The following is a 17,824-nucleotide window of genomic DNA, read 5'->3' as shown; positions in this document are numbered from 1 at the left end:
TGAAAAGCTCTGTAAAAAGACAATGCTCTGCTTTTCAAAGGACTTCTATTTTTATATATTTATAACAGTAAAAGCGATATAGATATAAATACATTTTAGCCACATTATACATCGACTACATTCATATAAAGATATCAAAAGATTTTTTGCAGTGTATGATCTTGGTCAGTAGGTCAAAGTTCAAGATCACTTTTATTTTTTGTGTTCGGAGCACAACTTTAAAGCTGTTCAATGTATTGACATTGAACATGGAAATTAAGGTGGTGGTGATAAGTTGATTTGAGGAATGCAACAATCTACATTACTACCCCGGCCCCATGCCACACACAGATCCCATACATTACCTCCTCTCTCACTCACTTTCCCAACCAGAAAAAAGAAAACTTTCATTTTCGAGGAGTGCAACACAATTCACAAATTTCCATCCACTCGATCCCCACATATTCAACCCACCACATATCCTCCCAAAACCTAAAACTCACTTTAGTATCCTTGTGCCTTAGTAATCGAGTGTATGTACCAGGTCGTTAGGTCAAGTGTCATGGTTGCAAGAATTTCAAGGTCCAAACATGGCATATAGGAGTTCATGTCACTCCCCCCCCCCCTTCACCCCCCCCCCCCCCCACACACACACACACATACAAACAGAGACACACAGACACTCATTGACCAAAATCACTTTTTGTTTATTTTGTCTATAGCTATCTGTCATTGCATATAAAGAAATATTACATTTATTCGAAGACAGATTTCAAAATTGTGTGGCTTGGTTCTCTTAAGCTCGGAATACCATGTAAAAGCAGTAGTTTTGGTACAGGAGTGATGCTTAGCTGTAATCCTTGCTCAAAAATAGTTGTAAAAGAGCTTTCCTCAAATGTATAAGTGTATAAGTTTATATACTTTTAAAAAATCATACTCAGATGCAGATCTTTGTGATTTAAACGAATACGCCGCCTAAAAGTATTTATGTTATCAGTCAACACGCTAATGTTACAGTCAATATTTTTTTTCAAGTCTTCACGAAAGAAAACCAGTCATTTTTATCCTCCTATATATAATTGAATTTAGTATATATATATAAGTCTTTCAAAATCTGAGGCAGGTGTCTGTATACACCAGACTTTCACTTTTATCTTTAACATTTTAACATTGAAACTTACTATAGTGCAACGTAATAATAAATAATTCAAAGATGGTGTGTCAATATCTTGGCATTTTGACAATAGATATAACGTACATAGAGCCGATTCCTTGAAGTGTTTGTGCCGCGAGCAAACCAGGTTTTTGTATCTTTTGGGCATATAGGATTATTTGTAAATTACACAGACGGATAACAGCCGCCTTATTAGACACAGGGGTGTAATACAAGTGTATGGGAGCTGAGATATAAACACTTCATTACCGCTATTAACCACTATTCCATCTAACATGTTGAATTGTTGGTCTGTTGCTGAACGTTTGTTAGGATGTAATGAAACGGACAATTTTTTGCAAATACAGTTCATACGTGGTTTTAAATCTTTCACATCATCTGAAATCTGATTTTATTATCACATGTTATACATACAATTGTCTGGAAAATATATTATTTACTTCAGACAATCAACGGCCAAAACAAATCTCTTTATCTCTCTCTCTCTCTCTCTCTCTCTCTCTCTCTCTATTTGTAAAATTATATATATTTATACCATTACTTCATGGAAAGTTCTAAATGTTCCAGTAATCCCTGCTGTCGTTTTCTGAAAATAAAACTACTGAGAAAATCTGTTGTATTGATTCTCAAACAGAGGCTGTTACCAAAGTTTCTCACTCGTCAAAGTTATTAGCAGTTACTTTACACCTGAAAACATGACTAATTAGCAAAAATGAATAAAGTCATATATAAATAACCTATCTATATATTTTTATAACTATGTAATATAAAGTTTTGAATTTTTATATAAATTTAAACTTTTCAAAACTATTGTGAGCCAATACAAATAATGTAGAATATAATACAAACACTAAAAACATAACAAATAAAACTAAACTAGATTCTAGAGTATGGTATATTATACAATTACTGACCGTTAGCCATTGTATATGGTGTGATATTCACCAGAAGAAAGCAATATTGACCGAGACGTTTGCCGTAATCGATATCACTTTATTCTGATGAATGAAATGTAGAATTCAGACATGTCGAGCCCGTGAAACTTTTGAGTTTGCACGCTGATAAAGTTGTATTGTTTGATTTTAGAATACGTACAACTTTGTCTTGTGTAAAACGTGACTTATGATAAAACGTTTATAAACTACAAATAGACATAAGGTGGCTCTATATTATGTAACATAAGCTAGCACTAAATTAAAACAACAGTATTAGATGTATTTATTTATTGGGTTTACTGGTTTCAGACCAGTTTCCGATAAAAAATGAGGGTTTTCAATATATTAATTTTTAAATACACATTGTTTACAAAAGTAATCTACAAATTGTTAAACCCTAGTCTTGACTCTTTGCAAGGATGTAAACAATTCCGACCTTATCTGCGCATGCGTCCAAAAACAGGGGCTCCAAAGGGCAGTCTAATTAACGTTAATTGGTTTATCTACAGTACCAGTTTCCGATAAATGGTTTTTTAAGCAGTTTTAAAATTGTTTTGACTGAAAATCTTTTATACTTTTGATTTTAAATTATGTAATTAACCTTTACAACTTTTTCCCATAAATCGTACACGGTGTGGCTATCTTCCGTTCCGTTACGTACGGTACCGTACAGCACCTGTACAATCATATTATGCAACACTTCAGACAAGCACCTTTCACATCGTGTATTTGTCTAGCTTATAAACAGTACTTTATTTGATTACTGTATACATTGTACCCCCGGTGTATGGGAGTTTTATATTGATTTTAAGTCCTTAAGCTGTGTTATATAGATTTAAAAAAGTAATAAAAAAAAAGATAAAAGTTTAGGCGGAGGCTGGGATTCGAACCCACGGCCTCTCACACCTGAAGCGAGCGCTCTACCTTGTAACTAAATACCCATGTGATGCAACAGTAATATAATTTCCATAATATTTTATCTAATTATAAAGGGAGAGTAATTCTACAACGGAGTTCAAATCATAAGCTCAGGATTTACCTCCCTGGAATAGGACAAACATGGGTTTGTCTTCCGCGCATGCTCGTCATGTGGAATCCCTCAGATGTAAACAAAACAAAAAGTTGATTGCTTAATAAAGAAGGTAGAATTTCTCTGTAAACATTGTCATTGATGAACGAAATTTCGCTCGATGCTTGCTTGTGAAACAGCCTTCCAAAACATATAGTACTCCCTTTATGAAGGGTTACATGAATGGAGAAATTACGAGAATTCGGATACTGTTACTGTTCGGGTATTGGTCCGATACCAGTAACGTCGCACCGACACAAATTTAAGTCATATGGCGACTTTCCAGCTTTGATGGTGGAGGAAGACCCCAGGTGCCCCTCCGTGCATTATTTCATCACGAGTGGGCACCTACCTGGGTAGAACCACCGACCTTCCGTAAGCCAGCTGGATGGCATCCTCACATGAAGAATTCAACGCCTTGAGTGAGGCTCGAACCCACATCGATGAGGGGAAAGTGATTTGAAGTCAGCGACCTTAACCACTCGGCCACGGAGGTCCACTAGTATTAAATGTAGTAATAATAGCAAAGCTATTGTCTCATAAAGTATAAGAATTCTTGAACAGAAGCTTTCACATTTAATTAGTGTAACACGTGGCTTTTTGCAATGCCATTAATGAATAATTAAACGTGCTGAGACAGATCGGAGTAATTAACAGAACCGTTATCTCACTTGATGTCATTTGGGATCAAATTGATGAATTGATATTTAGTTTAAGATTTCGTTAAGTTTCTTGGAATGCTGACACAATCCGTAAGATTACCACTAGGGATATGCATCTGCTATTTAATTAGTGTGGCTGATGGGGCAAGTCGTCGGTTCAACTGGCCAGCTTTCAACTACAATGCCCGGAGTAGTATTTGGTTTCTTCTATCGTGCAATAAAGCTAAACATTTCCCATATTATTTAAACATTTCAAGCTCAACAAAACAAAGAAAGAAACACATTTGATTTAAGTAACTGGATTTGGCAAAGTCTTGTGCACGTTATTTATAATCGGTGAATGCATAAAACTAGGACATAGGTCACATTCAGAGAATGCAGCTGGGGAGGCGCGTTATAGGAACGGGACGAATCCTACTTTTTTCTTTTTTTCCTTTTTTTATTTGTATGAACATTTATTTCATACAGCCGATAACAATAATCATAGATTTAGTTTTCATGTGTAAAACTTGTCATTAAATATGTATTTGCACTTATTTTATGAAATTTGTTTTCGTTTTGGTTTTCTTTACATAAGTTCAATTTCGCCTTGGTGATTAATAAAACACTCTTTCGGATTTAAGTGTACTATCAAAAGTTTTTCTTAAAAGAAAACAAAAGCAAATACAATTTACCTTTTTTGTTAAGATTAGGATAAAGATTCATAAAAAACGTTTACGACCACCTTGTGTAGTACACATGCACTCACAAAAGCCAAATCCACACAGAGTTTTGTTCCTGGAACATTCATCAAATTAAGCTTTCATGTATAATTTATGATCGAGGTAAATTACACAGGACGATTCTCAAGCAATGGCAGTGTAACTGCCCAAATGAAATATTAGTTAAATTCGTGAATACTTTAGGAATACGAAATAACGCAGGAGGACACGCAATGTTGATGATAGAGTGAAAGTTTTTGTATTTAACCCTTATCCTGCTAAATTTCTATAATGGACTGGTCCATCTTTCAATTTGGACAGTACCACTTATTATTCAAAGGGGTTTTCACTGAAAATTTACTGACTGAATAGCGAACAGTGCAGACCATGATCAGACTGCACGGATGCACCGGTCGCAAAGGCAGAATCATCTGCCGCCAGCAGGCTAAGGGTTAAGGCTCATCTACACTATTCAAGAAAACTTGCACAAGATATAAATCACAGCAACTTGTATAGTGTAGACAGTACATTGTGTCCCCCGATTGTGTCTTTTTGAGTGGCAGTTTCCAGATAATTTTCGGCTACAAGATCTTGTAGCGTTTAGAACTCATCCTATTTGTTCTTGGATGGTAGTGCTGTCAAATGCTCTGATAAAGGGTTTTTGAGGAGGAGCACCTGCCCAGTATGGTATTTTGTTTACATTTTTTCATTAAATGTGTATTGAGATCTAATATAACCATCATTGAATGTTTGGCTTTGATAATTTAACAATAAACATGGCAGTGTGGACAGCAGAAAAAAACTGATGTTTCAATTGAATGACATGCTCAAAAGCGAAGTTTATATAATTCAATAATAAAATTATATCTAGTACTCCAGTGGAAGAGTAACATCAGCAAGTTCGGTGTTCTCAAAAAGTATTTTGACATTATCAATGATGTTTCTCACAAGGTTACTTATTAACAAAATATGACTGTCTTATCATATTTCCTGAAATAATAACTTTTAAGTAGCTTTGTTCTTCAACTGGGTATGTATCACTTCAACTAGAGTTTTTCTCAATCAATGTTTTCACCAATGCTTCATTTTTTAAATGTACAAATATTTGATCTTTATAAACACTTTGTACCCGTATCATTTCGGCCATCTTTTTTATTTACCTGTCATGATTTCCCTCCATTTAAAATTAATGTGTCTTCCAAGTTCAAGAAATATTGCAAAGCACTAATTGCTTGTACAAGATATAAATTATCTAGTGATTTATGGGCCCTACAAGATTTTCTTGTAGAGTGTAGACGGGACTTAACAAAGCTACACGTTTTATGGGAGTTAATATAGCAATATACAGTGGAACCTCTCTAATCCGAACATGCTCGGACCAGAAAAAAGTTCCATGTCCAGAAATGAGACCGTGTTTTGAAGAGTATTGTCCCTTGATTATTAAGCCAGATTGGTTAAATTTGATTGCTTCCCTTTATACCATTTTTAACGCGAGTATCGATTTTTGTTAATCTCTCTTATCTTAATAATCTTGCCTATACACTGGTTTTGTTAATTAGGGGTATTGTAACGACATGGAATAAAACTTTTTACACAAGCGGAGTTTATACTTTGCCCGAGGCTTTTTGCAGTATATCCTTCAAATTGGTAATTTTGACTGATAATCGGGTTTTTGTATCAAAATTGAGAGCCGGGAAGGTTATTCCCATTACTTAGCGTAACTTTAGATATGTATTTAATCTGTGCGAATCATAAATTAAAAGTTAATTAATTAAAAAAATAATTTTTAAAATTTAAATATTTTTATTCAAACATGTCAATTTAAATAACACTTTTAGATTTAATATGACAAAGACGGAATTAGATCGACGTACATGTTTATTATCTGATACACATAACATTGTTATAATAACATAATCGAGACAGTTTGCCTTGAGTAAAGCGTTATTTCCGTAACATATAATGTGTCAGTTAGCCTTCTTAAGAAATATTGCATTTATTTCCAGATATCTATAAAAGTATTTCTTATTGTTGTCGAACGATTTGTAGGCCAGTGCCTTTAACATTTAAAATATTTTTGAGGGCGAAATACATGTGTATTTCAGGTCTCCTTGAAAATGTGTCTTTCCAGTTTAAAAAGGTTTTAAATATTACGGATCCGTGGCCTGTAAATGCATTTTACTTTACAATAATGTGAATTTGGATTTTGAACGTTAAGATAAATTATCAAAATTTATAACTTCATATCCATAATTTATATTTTAACTTTAAAGTGTTTAGACAAGAGCCGTAATAATTGTCCCTTGCCGCGGGGCATGTCAGACAAACAGACACTAATCCAATTAGTAACGGTAATAAACAGAAATATGTCAGCATTTGGTTAACTTTTTGTCAAACGCGTTATTTGACTTTATCATACATATATGCAATCATTACAAGCAAGAAACATGAAATTTACACCCGACCCAATGGACTTGTATATCTAAGAATAGCGATATTAATATTTGAAACAATTGTAGAATAAAACAATGAAATGAAGCTCTCGCTTTGAATGAAGACTTGAATAAATGAATTTTAGTTAATTATCAGTGATACAATAACTGCAGCCGAATAATATGTTTTCATATTTGCCCATTACTGTTAAGTGACTTATGTGAAAATTGAAAAAAAGAGTAAACTGCAAATGTATGTTTTAATGCGAATATCACTTTCATTGTCCATGTGTTATATTTACATACATGTACAATATTCAAGTTTAACTATGAACATGTAGCTTTTTATGATAATCAACTTTATGTTATGTTATGTTTTAATGCAATAAATAACTCTGGTAGTGAAAATGGTTAAAAAGTGGAATATCTTTTATTTAAACATGTAATTTAAAATAACTTTATTTTAATTTAATCTGACAAAGTAATGACATTAAACACCATGTCTGTTTAATTCAGAGACGTGTACCACTTTATTCGGTGTCATATGTACACGTGTACTATCATGACGGGCAAAATTTGCCAAATTAGTAAAATCAGTGATATTCAAACGTTTAAGGAAGCAAGAAGATATAAAAATAACTTAAAAATAAACTCATTGAAAGAAAGATTAACTTTTCAAAGTTATTCAAATAACTTAATAAATGTTGAGACATTAATATAAATATAAGAATATATCATTTTAAAAGACCATACAAAGCTTAAAATCTGTCATTTCCTACAGAAATCAATGGGACTCGGGATCAAAATTAGTTACTTATTTTGAACGCATAGGGAAGCAAGAAGATCATATCCTATTTTATCAAAAATTATATTGAAAGAAAGTACAAACATTGCAGATTACTTCAATAACTTAATAAATATTGTCAGATAATGCTTTTGATGTCATTTGATGTGTTAAAGTTTTTCTCCTTCTATATTTCAATAGGCGTAAATTGACCGATAATGGCTAATCGATACACTCGATAAGCTGTATTCAGGGGAGACAATTTCGCCAATAAGCCAGCAAATTGGCTTAGATTTCTGGGTATGGGATTAGAGGGGTTTTCGGATTAGAAAGGTTTCTAATCTAGACTGCATATCCTCTGTATAGACCTGTTTAGTGTGATGTCAATTAACATGTTAATTTAACTTTTCAATATCAATTATAAATATTGATTTCATTATTTCTACATTCGCAGAAGGTAGCTAAAAATAGAATAATATTTTACATGTCCGGCAAAAACTGTAACACACACCAAAAATAACGTTCCTTGGATATGAGTTATATGATTATATAACAGGAAACATGTCACCGTAAATCACCAACGAACATATCAATTTTATAAGCATTACTAAGATTTTTTTAATGGATCATGAAGAACATTTAATTTTATTTCATTAGAACTCCGCCTCATTAACACTCTAATCGTATACCATACTAGAAATGCTTTCCCTTGCAATCATGATGTTTATGTACATATTGTAATGAAAAATGAAATAAAATCTCTCACAGACTCTTTAAAATGTGCTGCATGAAGACGTATTGAAAGAAAATTGTTTCTGCAAGTTGTCAGGAAGCCCTGTAAATCAGAATTAAAATATTAAGAAGACATTACTGCTAACAGTGACAACAACAATTCCCAAATGATGCAAAATTAGAAATGCCGGCTAGCTGGTTTCAGTGTGAATTACAAGGATAAACACATTTTTCAAGTGATGGCAAATTGCACAAGAATTCTTGAAACATTTCAGACCGACTGATAAACCGACATGCTTACTTAAAAACTGAATGCCTAATCAGGGAGGCCTCTGGCCGAGTGTGGTTCAGGTAGCTGACTTCAAATCACTTGCCCTTGCCGATGCGGGTTCGAACCTTGCTCCGAGCGCTGAATTATTCATGTGAGAAAGCTATTTAGCTGGCTTACGGAAGGTCGGTGGTTCTACCTAGGTGCCCATCCTCGGTGAAATAACACACGGAGGAGCATCAGGGCTCTTCCGTCACAATCAAATGCTGGAAAGTCTCCATTTGACCTATAATTGTGCCGGCGTGTTAAACCAAACAAAATTTGATGCCTGATCAAAGCGCTTTATAGAACAAATAACGTCAGTGTATTTTATATAAAAAAAGAAACAACATAATGTAGAATGAAAATATCACTAACGTCTTAAACGTGTTAGCATTAATTGCAAATTAGTTTATAAGGTTTATTTTCGTCTTTTCCTTGAATTGTTTTAAATCCAATGCATATCATTTTGTTGTATCTTTATAAGATACTATGGCGTAATCGTTCATACTTTCAAATTCATGTATGAATTCCAGCCTTATATAAAAATGTTTTCATTAGAAAAACTACGTGTGTGTAAACAATGTCTGTAAACTCTTTAGTTTCCCTTTTATAAAAAAAAAACTTACAATAAAAGGTAATAGTAAAGCTCCCTGAAATAACAAAGTACCCATCATTATCATATATTTACTGAGTGTAGGAATAAGCCCAGTATGTCATGGACAGAAACAGGCATTTCAAATACTGTTTATGAACCGAGCCTGCAACATTTTCATTTTTGTCGTGTTGGACGACATATAAAGTATCCACTTTTCTCTATTTAAAATGAAATAACAATACCATGCGCGCTAAATTCAGTATCCCTCTGCGCGCCTCGTGAGATCCAATCTGGCAAAATCCACTCGAGCGGAATACAGCATCCCAGATCGAGCTACTATTATAATAACCCTATTATATTACTAATACACACATGCACGATATACACGAACCCATACTAAAGATTGTTAAATTAGCGATACTGTAAAGCCGACTGATATTGTCGTACCAAGAGAATAATTTTATTCACAAATTCAATGAACAATGTAATTTCCTATTGTGTTATTTCAGATATTTGGCAAAGGTTTGAATACTTGGTCAATATTGTAGAAAGTTTTATTGTAGCCGATGTGTTTTATTACTGCCCTCTATGCTTCTGGCTTATACTTTATTATTTATTTATTTGGGTTTTACGGCTCACCAACACAGTATCTGGCTTATACATTCATATACAAAATTGAAAGTGGCGTTTTTCTTACCATTTCATTATGTGTATTTTCTATTTAGACAATTCTTTCACTGTTTTACACATAAAATAAAGAACACTATTGAACTTTAAATAGCGCATTTAATACTTAAATTTAACCAGAAATGTGAGCACTTCCAGTTTATTCATTATGTATGTTAATATATACAGTATTTTGTTTTCCATTTCTACCGTATCTTGTCATATTATGCGCTTTGCTAAACTTGCCAACATTTATGAATATCCTAGCCATTCTATTTGTTTGCCTAGACGCAAAGGTGCCGTTTACTTTAGTCATTTAGCCACATATCTAGCCAAAAGCAATATCTGAATGTCTTTGGGCAGCATGGCATGTATGTAAATAAAAGCACGTGATATACAATGATTTGCATAATGTTACAACAGAGATACTTGGAAATAACTGAGATAATGGTAAAGACGCTTTGGTCAGAAAACCTGTGTGTAGCTTTCAAATTCATCTATTTTCGTGGTTGCGAACTAACAAAAAATTTAAAATTTGCATTAGATGTGTAATTGCTAATGTAAATTACTACGAAACATAAGAAAAGGGTTCTTACATAAATTAAATTCCTTGGGTAAACGTTGTTCTAAATTCTTATGCTAAAATTCTCCATCTAGGTCGGGAACTGGGGTAGGTGAATCGCATTTTTAAAAAACCTCCAGTGCAAACCTAACAGGTAATAAGTATTCACAGTCCATATATAAATTTAGAAAATTAAATGTTAAACCTTTGAACAAATCCATCTCTTGACTGAAATCTATTAACCGTCTGAAATATTATTACATATTGTAGAAATTTTACTACAATAATGCTGATAAACCCATCAAAATTCATCAATATCCTACTAGCTAGTTCAATATGCCTGTCTAGTCGTCATCAAAACTGAAAATTATTTTGCCGTTTTCGCAATCAGTTTCGCCACATTATGCCAAAATCAATTTCTGGAGCAAATTTCGAGGAGGTATTTTGACAGCACCAATGTTGTAAATGGTGTTATAAAAACTTCTCTGCATAAATACGACAAGCTGCCTTTCTACATACACACTAGTACAAAAGTCAGAAATAAAAAATGTAGACCTTTTTGAGGAAAAAAGTTAAGTGTTAACTCAGTCAAGCACAAATGACAACAGAATTTGCTTAAACTTTAATTCCATTTACATTTTTGGTGTTTATACAACAATAACAAGGACGTTTTAGCAAAATTGCTACAGGTACTTTCGCAGAGCCAGCAAATACTCGATAAAGCACACTTGCAAAATTAGTGTTTAATGCATTAACAACATGGGCGTTCATATAATATAATCTTACGTTTTTATCTTTGGATTTTATAGAATTTCTACGGTGTTTTGCAAAACCGTGGATACTTATTTAAAATGTTATTGCGTTTTAGGATCAGCAAAAAACATCAGCAGACATTTGTCCTCTGTCTACTTCCAGATGGGTTTCACTAAGGTACCTTGACCAATCAACGTCAGTGCAGTTGGTAGTGATTTGTCTGAAATTCTTGTGTAACGATGTGTTATGCTATTAAACGTATCTGTATTAAACTTTTATGTTTACTGTATCGTGTCAGAAAAACTCAGTATTATTTATAGCGGAAAAAATAGTAGATTTAAATAAACACCAAGACCTTAATCTATATATAAGGAACGCTTTATGTTTCCGTCGTCTTGGTTTGAATGTGTAAGCAAGCACCTTACTGTAACATTATCAAACCATTTCACCAATTACCACTTCTATTTTTTTTTTTTTTTGTTCTTTTTTTTTTTGAAAACATTAATTAAACAGTAGATGGGGTTTTCCGAGTGGACAGATTCAAATAAGATAAATGGGATGGAAATTTACCTAATTCCTTCAAAGGAAATAATAACGACCTACTAACGCCTGCATACAACTTGCTATCTATCTACTACATAGGAATTATCTACTCTACGTTTGACTGACATTTTCCTTCGTAAGCTTTATTAATTGAAGAGTTAGTTATTTTAGATATCAGAATAACGGGTATAATTTAGACATCACCTACATTACTTTATTACAGCCCTGGTTATTATGTATTGAGGACTTTCCTTTTCGAAAGAACACCATAATTATCTTAAGAAACACCGTCATGCTTCTTTTTTCTGGTCCTATATTATTGTAATTTACTACGCTAGACTGAGGAAAGGGTGATGGAATGTTGAGCGAGCATGTCTCTTACATGCGTAAAAACATCATAACTGCTTGACTATTGGTGTTACAAGAAATTAACTCTATCGGAAAATAGCCATAGCTTTCCGAATATCTAAACACAATACATAAACGATGTTGGTCGTTTTCTTTAAGTGGTGATATGTCTCTCATAAAATGTGTTCCGTGAGTAACAAGTAATTTGTAGAAATCTCTTTACATGAACTGAAAGCAAATAAACAGACACACATATAGAATTATATTATGCTTATTTGAATAATATTCGCAAAGTAGAAGTCCAGATAGTCTATTCTTCATCCAGACAAACCCATCTCATCGAGACCTTGTACAATTCATGTCCAGTGGATATTTTAGTTTTGTGTAGCCACAGTAAAAGATTTCCCATACTTCTCAGTGTTCTTATATTTTCTGGTCGTTTGAGATCATAAAGTGCATTCAATATCTCTGCTATAGTAGCAGAATTCTGCATAAACGGATACAAGGGGCATAATGGGTGTTGTACTTTTCATTATCTTTTATGAATAAACTAAAACACACACAATTTTGCTTGTTTGAATTATATGCTTTCGTCTATATTTAACATATTACTTTTCCTTATTTCCTGCAAACAGTTAAGGTGTTTTATAGATTTCAGCTACAACCCTAAATATGTTTAAAAAGTTATAAAAGATTAAAACGAGATTTTAAAAACAAATGTGGGGTTTGGATGCACTACGTGAAAAAGTACTACATTACGAGTATGAAGTCTTTAACCACTCAAGCACAAGTCTAATAATACTTATATTCGTTTTGTAATGACTGCGTACTGTTGTAGAAGGAATTCATTAATAAAGGGTTTGGACAACCAGTCCAAGTTTTGTGAAAATCTGAACCACATGTTTTTAAAGTCAATGTTTCCAAAGAAACACCCATTTTACAACTAAATATCCAGAAATGAAACCTTGAGTAGTGTATTGTGCAACTGTAAATCATACAAAGAAAGAGCTGTTTTGACAAGAAAATTGAACAGCATACAGAACATATATAATTACTCAACAAAGTAATTGTCAATTTACTTATATATGCATTAGTTTTAAGAAAATCACTGCATAATGGGGCCAACCTTTGAAAGTTCAACGCTTTTAAAAATCACATTGTTTTCAAAGAACAATTATATATTTTCGTTTTGATGCATTTGCAATAATGTCTCGGAGCAGAAAATTCATACAACTTAGTTTATCATAGTTTAAAGCAGAGGTTTATTTTATTTCTTTACAAATGAAATTCTTTTTTAAAAGGGGACAACTCTCTTTGAGGATATTTTAAGTATTCAGTGGTACTGGGCAGCAAGTAGAAAATGTACTGGACAGGTAGATTGTTAATATAGATGTTGCTCGTTTACGGTTTGTTGATATACGTCTAAACATTAATGGATGAAATGGATTATGCATTTTGGACATCCCTGACCAAAGTTTCTATATGAAAGTTTTATTCGGACACTGGCCGGAACACAATGTTGTTGGGTTTTTTGTTCGCTTTTGTTTTTGTCTTTCTTGTTTAGCACCAATAGCCCTTTGTAGCCGCTGTATCAAACGCAGTCCTCTTCGTAGTGCTATAAGTATATGTAATTAGGAAAATTTTATGGTATTTCTTTCTTACGCTTGGCTTAATCTTCCCACAGTTCCGTTCTTGAAAATTTCAAAAGTATAAGTAGAATACCTAGAAGTATAAATGAGCCGTGCCATGAGAAAACCAACATAGTGCGTTTGCGACCAGCATGGATCCAGACCAGCCTGCGCATCCGCGCAGTCTGGTCAGGATCCATGCTGTTCGCTATTAGTTTCTTCAATTCCATTAGGCTTTGAAAGCGAACAGCATGGATCCTGGCCAGACTGCGCGGATGCGCAGGCTGGTCTGGATCCATGCTGGTCGCAAACCCACTATGTTGGTTTTCTCATGGCGCGGCTCAAATTATAAATTTAAAACGTAACCAGATCCACACATTCAGGTCAATGTACTGGAAATATAAAGCAGACGGAATACCACACGTAGTCGTGAAACGTATCTTTTATATTTTTATATTATTCTATAGTGAGTCAAATTCCACAATCTATTTTCATTTATTTCAGGTAATTTCATGGTGCTGTTTGCCATAGCAAGGAGCCCACGTCTTCGCAGCATGACCAATTTTCTGCTGGCCAATCTTGCCATTGCCGACTTCTGTGTTGGAACATTCTGTGTTCTGCCTAACCTGTCCACCTTCTTGCAACAGAATTGGATTCTTGGAAAGGTTTAAATCTTATTATTTATGACTTATTTGTTTCTGCAATTATACGACCACAAAAACATTCACTTGATTCATTTCTATAAGGTCGTCACATTGTTTCATATAGGAGTCCATTTCCTTGGGCTGCCGCGGGCGTTTTCTTAGAAAGCAAAAAAGACAAAAATACAGCGTGAAAAGCCATGTTCACATGTTCAAATGTTCACATTTACACAAACTTATGCAGAAATAATAACCTAGAAGTGAAAAAAGCACCACGGGAATTTAGAACTAGTTTCGTGGGTCCAGACTTTTCTCTTAATACCCCACCATGTTCATATATTATCAAACAGCTTGAATTAATTTATTACCACAAATCCCAGTATTAAGTTCTGCTAGAGTTGTGTACTTTGCTACCATAGAATCAGATAATGTTGCTGCACTTGCTCAGTCTCTCATATGATGTTATGTCTGTTAACATTTGCTTATCTTTTTATAAGTATTTTATTGTTCGTTGGTATCACTTGAAACTAAAACAAATTGTTTTCCTGTTGTTTATGTACGTATTTAGTAGTATGCTTTTACAGTTGCGTGACATAAGATATGATCAAAGTTTATCAATATATCTGAATCCAGTAAAATTGCCGTGATTCAAATTCGTAGCATCTTGAGAGGTTTTATTACCAGTGTGATATCTGTAACAAAATTTCTTTCTGTCACAAAATAAAAATAAAAAAACCAGAAGTTTGTTTTAGTATAAATAATAAAAAGAATACAAATTCATTCACGCTTTGTTTTTGTCAATATTCTTTATAAATTTGATATTATCTTTGTTTGTCTAAGACTTGACCAGTTGATTTTAGTCATATCCGTTACACATACACAGTATTCAGTTTTATTCAATAATGATTTAAACAGTATTGTACTGTTCTAATCAGCAATTTTAACAAAGATCACCCATCCATGAGAGGAAAATCTTAAAATCCACTGGGCCCGAGTTAATTTGATATATGTCTTAGGTTTGAAGAAATGAAAACTATACATTTACCACACACTCTTTTCTAATTCATTTGATTCAGTAGCGAGTCGTATCCAGCTTGTATTATTGCATTACAGATAAGATTATATAATAAATATGATTTGTTCGATTTCAGGCAATGTGTAAGATATATTATTATATCTGGAATGTGAGCTATATTGCCAGTATCATCATTCTGACGGTTATCGCTATAGAGAGATACATCGCCATCATCCATCCACTGAAAGCGAGACACTTCATGACTACTAAGAGGCTAGTGTTGGTTCAAATTATGACATGGTTTATATCTCTTGTCTATAACATTCCTTTTCTCATATTCTACGATACAATTTCGTTTTCCGAACATGGGAAGGAATTTTGTTATTCCTCTTTTCAACACACAGAAGCCTTAAAATGGCTTAGTTTACTTAACTTGATAATTTGGTATATTATTCCACTTTTACTAATTGGATTTATGTATTATCGTGTGGCACGAGCGTTGTGGAAAACTGCAGTAGTATCAGCACTCCGTCTACAGCCTTACCCTGATCCTGAGGAGGTTTCAACACGCACGTCAAACTTTCATAATGATTCCTTCCGAAATACGTCTGAGAAAAATATACGACAAAGTCCGAACTTAAGCGGAGACAAATCCGAACTATCGCATGGCCAGTCTTTATCTAGTGGAGAAAGTCAATATTCTGAGAAAGCCATCTTTACTTTTAAGGGTAAACATGCGGTTACCCTTGTCTGTGGTATTCGTGAAAGAGGTGAAATATCACCGCATGAAATCATATGTCTCTGCCCGAATTCATCCAAGTCGGATCGCTCGGACTCAGACATGGCTGTTCAACTATTTAGAACAAATGAGATGGACTCGCAATCGTACACAAGAGGGAGCAGTTTTAGACATAGCCGATATAGACAAACGTATATGTCGAACTCCAGGCGTGTTGCGAAAGCCAGAAAGAAAGTTATTCGACTTTTGATTTCTGTGGTTATAACTTTTGGCGTGTGTGTATTGCCTCATATGATGAAAGTGCTCAATCATTATTGGATGATATTTCATTTGCCACACTCTGTAGATACGATTCTCTCACCTGTATCCTTCATTGTACTGTATCTGAATTCAGTGTTGAATCCGTTTTTGTATGCCATTTTCTCAACCAACTTTAGAAGAAGTTTTAAAGAGACATTACCTTGTTTCTGAACGCGTAGGAAAACGAATAAATCAACGTGAAGTTTCTTGTACACCGTGCCACGTTAGAAAATTTCATCGATGTTTACAAAATAGAGTTGATCACAATCTTTTAAGTTGTCATTATCTGAATTAACAATGTCTTAAAAATACTCTTATAGGTCTCTTTTGGATTAATAAAAGCTCCATTATGATCAATTTATAATAGAAGGAAACTTACAAAAGTAATTTTTACTAAAGCAGCAAAGACAGCGAAAAGAAAGAATCTGATTGTGAAATGAATGACATTGAACTCACGTTTGTATCATATTTTGCACATTCAGCACAATTTTGTCTATTAACATATGCCTTATCCGTTGCATTTGCAATGCCTTCAATACAATAAATATTTCATTCATTAAGACATTACAAAATAATTGCAAACTTGGATTTGGTTCGTTGCAATGCAGACAAACAATGTTGTTGATAGTTGCTTGTGTACGCTTTACGATTTTTCCACTCTGCTGAATATTTTATTACATCAGTGGCATTAGCAAAGTAGTTATTGACATTAGTAGTTTCAGTAATTCAGTAATTACGAACAATTGTATATGACTTTGAACACTGTATACACAATTTGAAATAAAATATCGTTTTGACCAGAGTACTTTAATTCTTTTCAAAATGTCTATTCATGTCGTGAACGTATCTTTCCAAATATAGAAATATTTAAAACCTTCTATAATCAAACTTTTTATTGATTTATATGATATACGTCGGAATTGTAAGAGAACCAACATTTACATCATTATATACATTTTACATGTATTATTCTATTTTACGTTATTCAACAAGATCTCTTAACTGGTTTTGATGATACTTTTGTAGTTACAGCAATCTGTAAACTTACTTCTACCTTTTCCGTAATAGGGCGTTTCGAGGTCTTTTTTTCTGTGAGCATAAAACAATACCATTTGTATTATGAATCAAACGAAAGTATTCTAGGTAAGAGGAACTTTCAAATTCTCTTGAATTTCGTGAATTTTGAATTTAGACCAAAATACTTTTTGATAAAAGTTTTTCCTTGTATACTTCTGTCATGCTAATCTTCAGAACGA

At 33.5% G+C, this 17,824-nt stretch overlaps 1 protein-coding gene across 2 annotated transcripts in view; it reads left to right on the top strand.

Moving 5' to 3' along the window:
- LOC123524902 (trissin receptor-like) overlaps positions 1-17,360 on the top strand; it is a 98,284-nt gene extending 80,924 nt beyond the window's left edge. For both annotated transcript variants that reach the window (XM_045303508.2, XM_045303509.2), the window contains exons 2-3: positions 14,378-14,538; positions 15,666-17,360. In XM_045303508.2, coding sequence (XP_045159443.2) covers positions 14,378-14,538; positions 15,666-16,739 — 1,235 coding nt within the window. In that variant the 3' untranslated portion in view covers positions 16,740-17,360. The remainder of the gene's footprint in view (positions 1-14,377; positions 14,539-15,665) is intronic.
- The last annotated feature ends 464 nt before the right edge of the window (positions 17,361-17,824 follow it).

This window comes from Mercenaria mercenaria, chromosome 3 (assembly GCF_021730395.1).
Source record: "Mercenaria mercenaria strain notata chromosome 3, MADL_Memer_1, whole genome shotgun sequence".
NCBI classification, from domain to species: Eukaryota; Metazoa; Mollusca; class Bivalvia; order Venerida; family Veneridae; genus Mercenaria; species Mercenaria mercenaria.
Note: the sequence above shows the minus strand (reverse complement) of the source record. Positions and strands in the feature narration are given on the sequence as shown.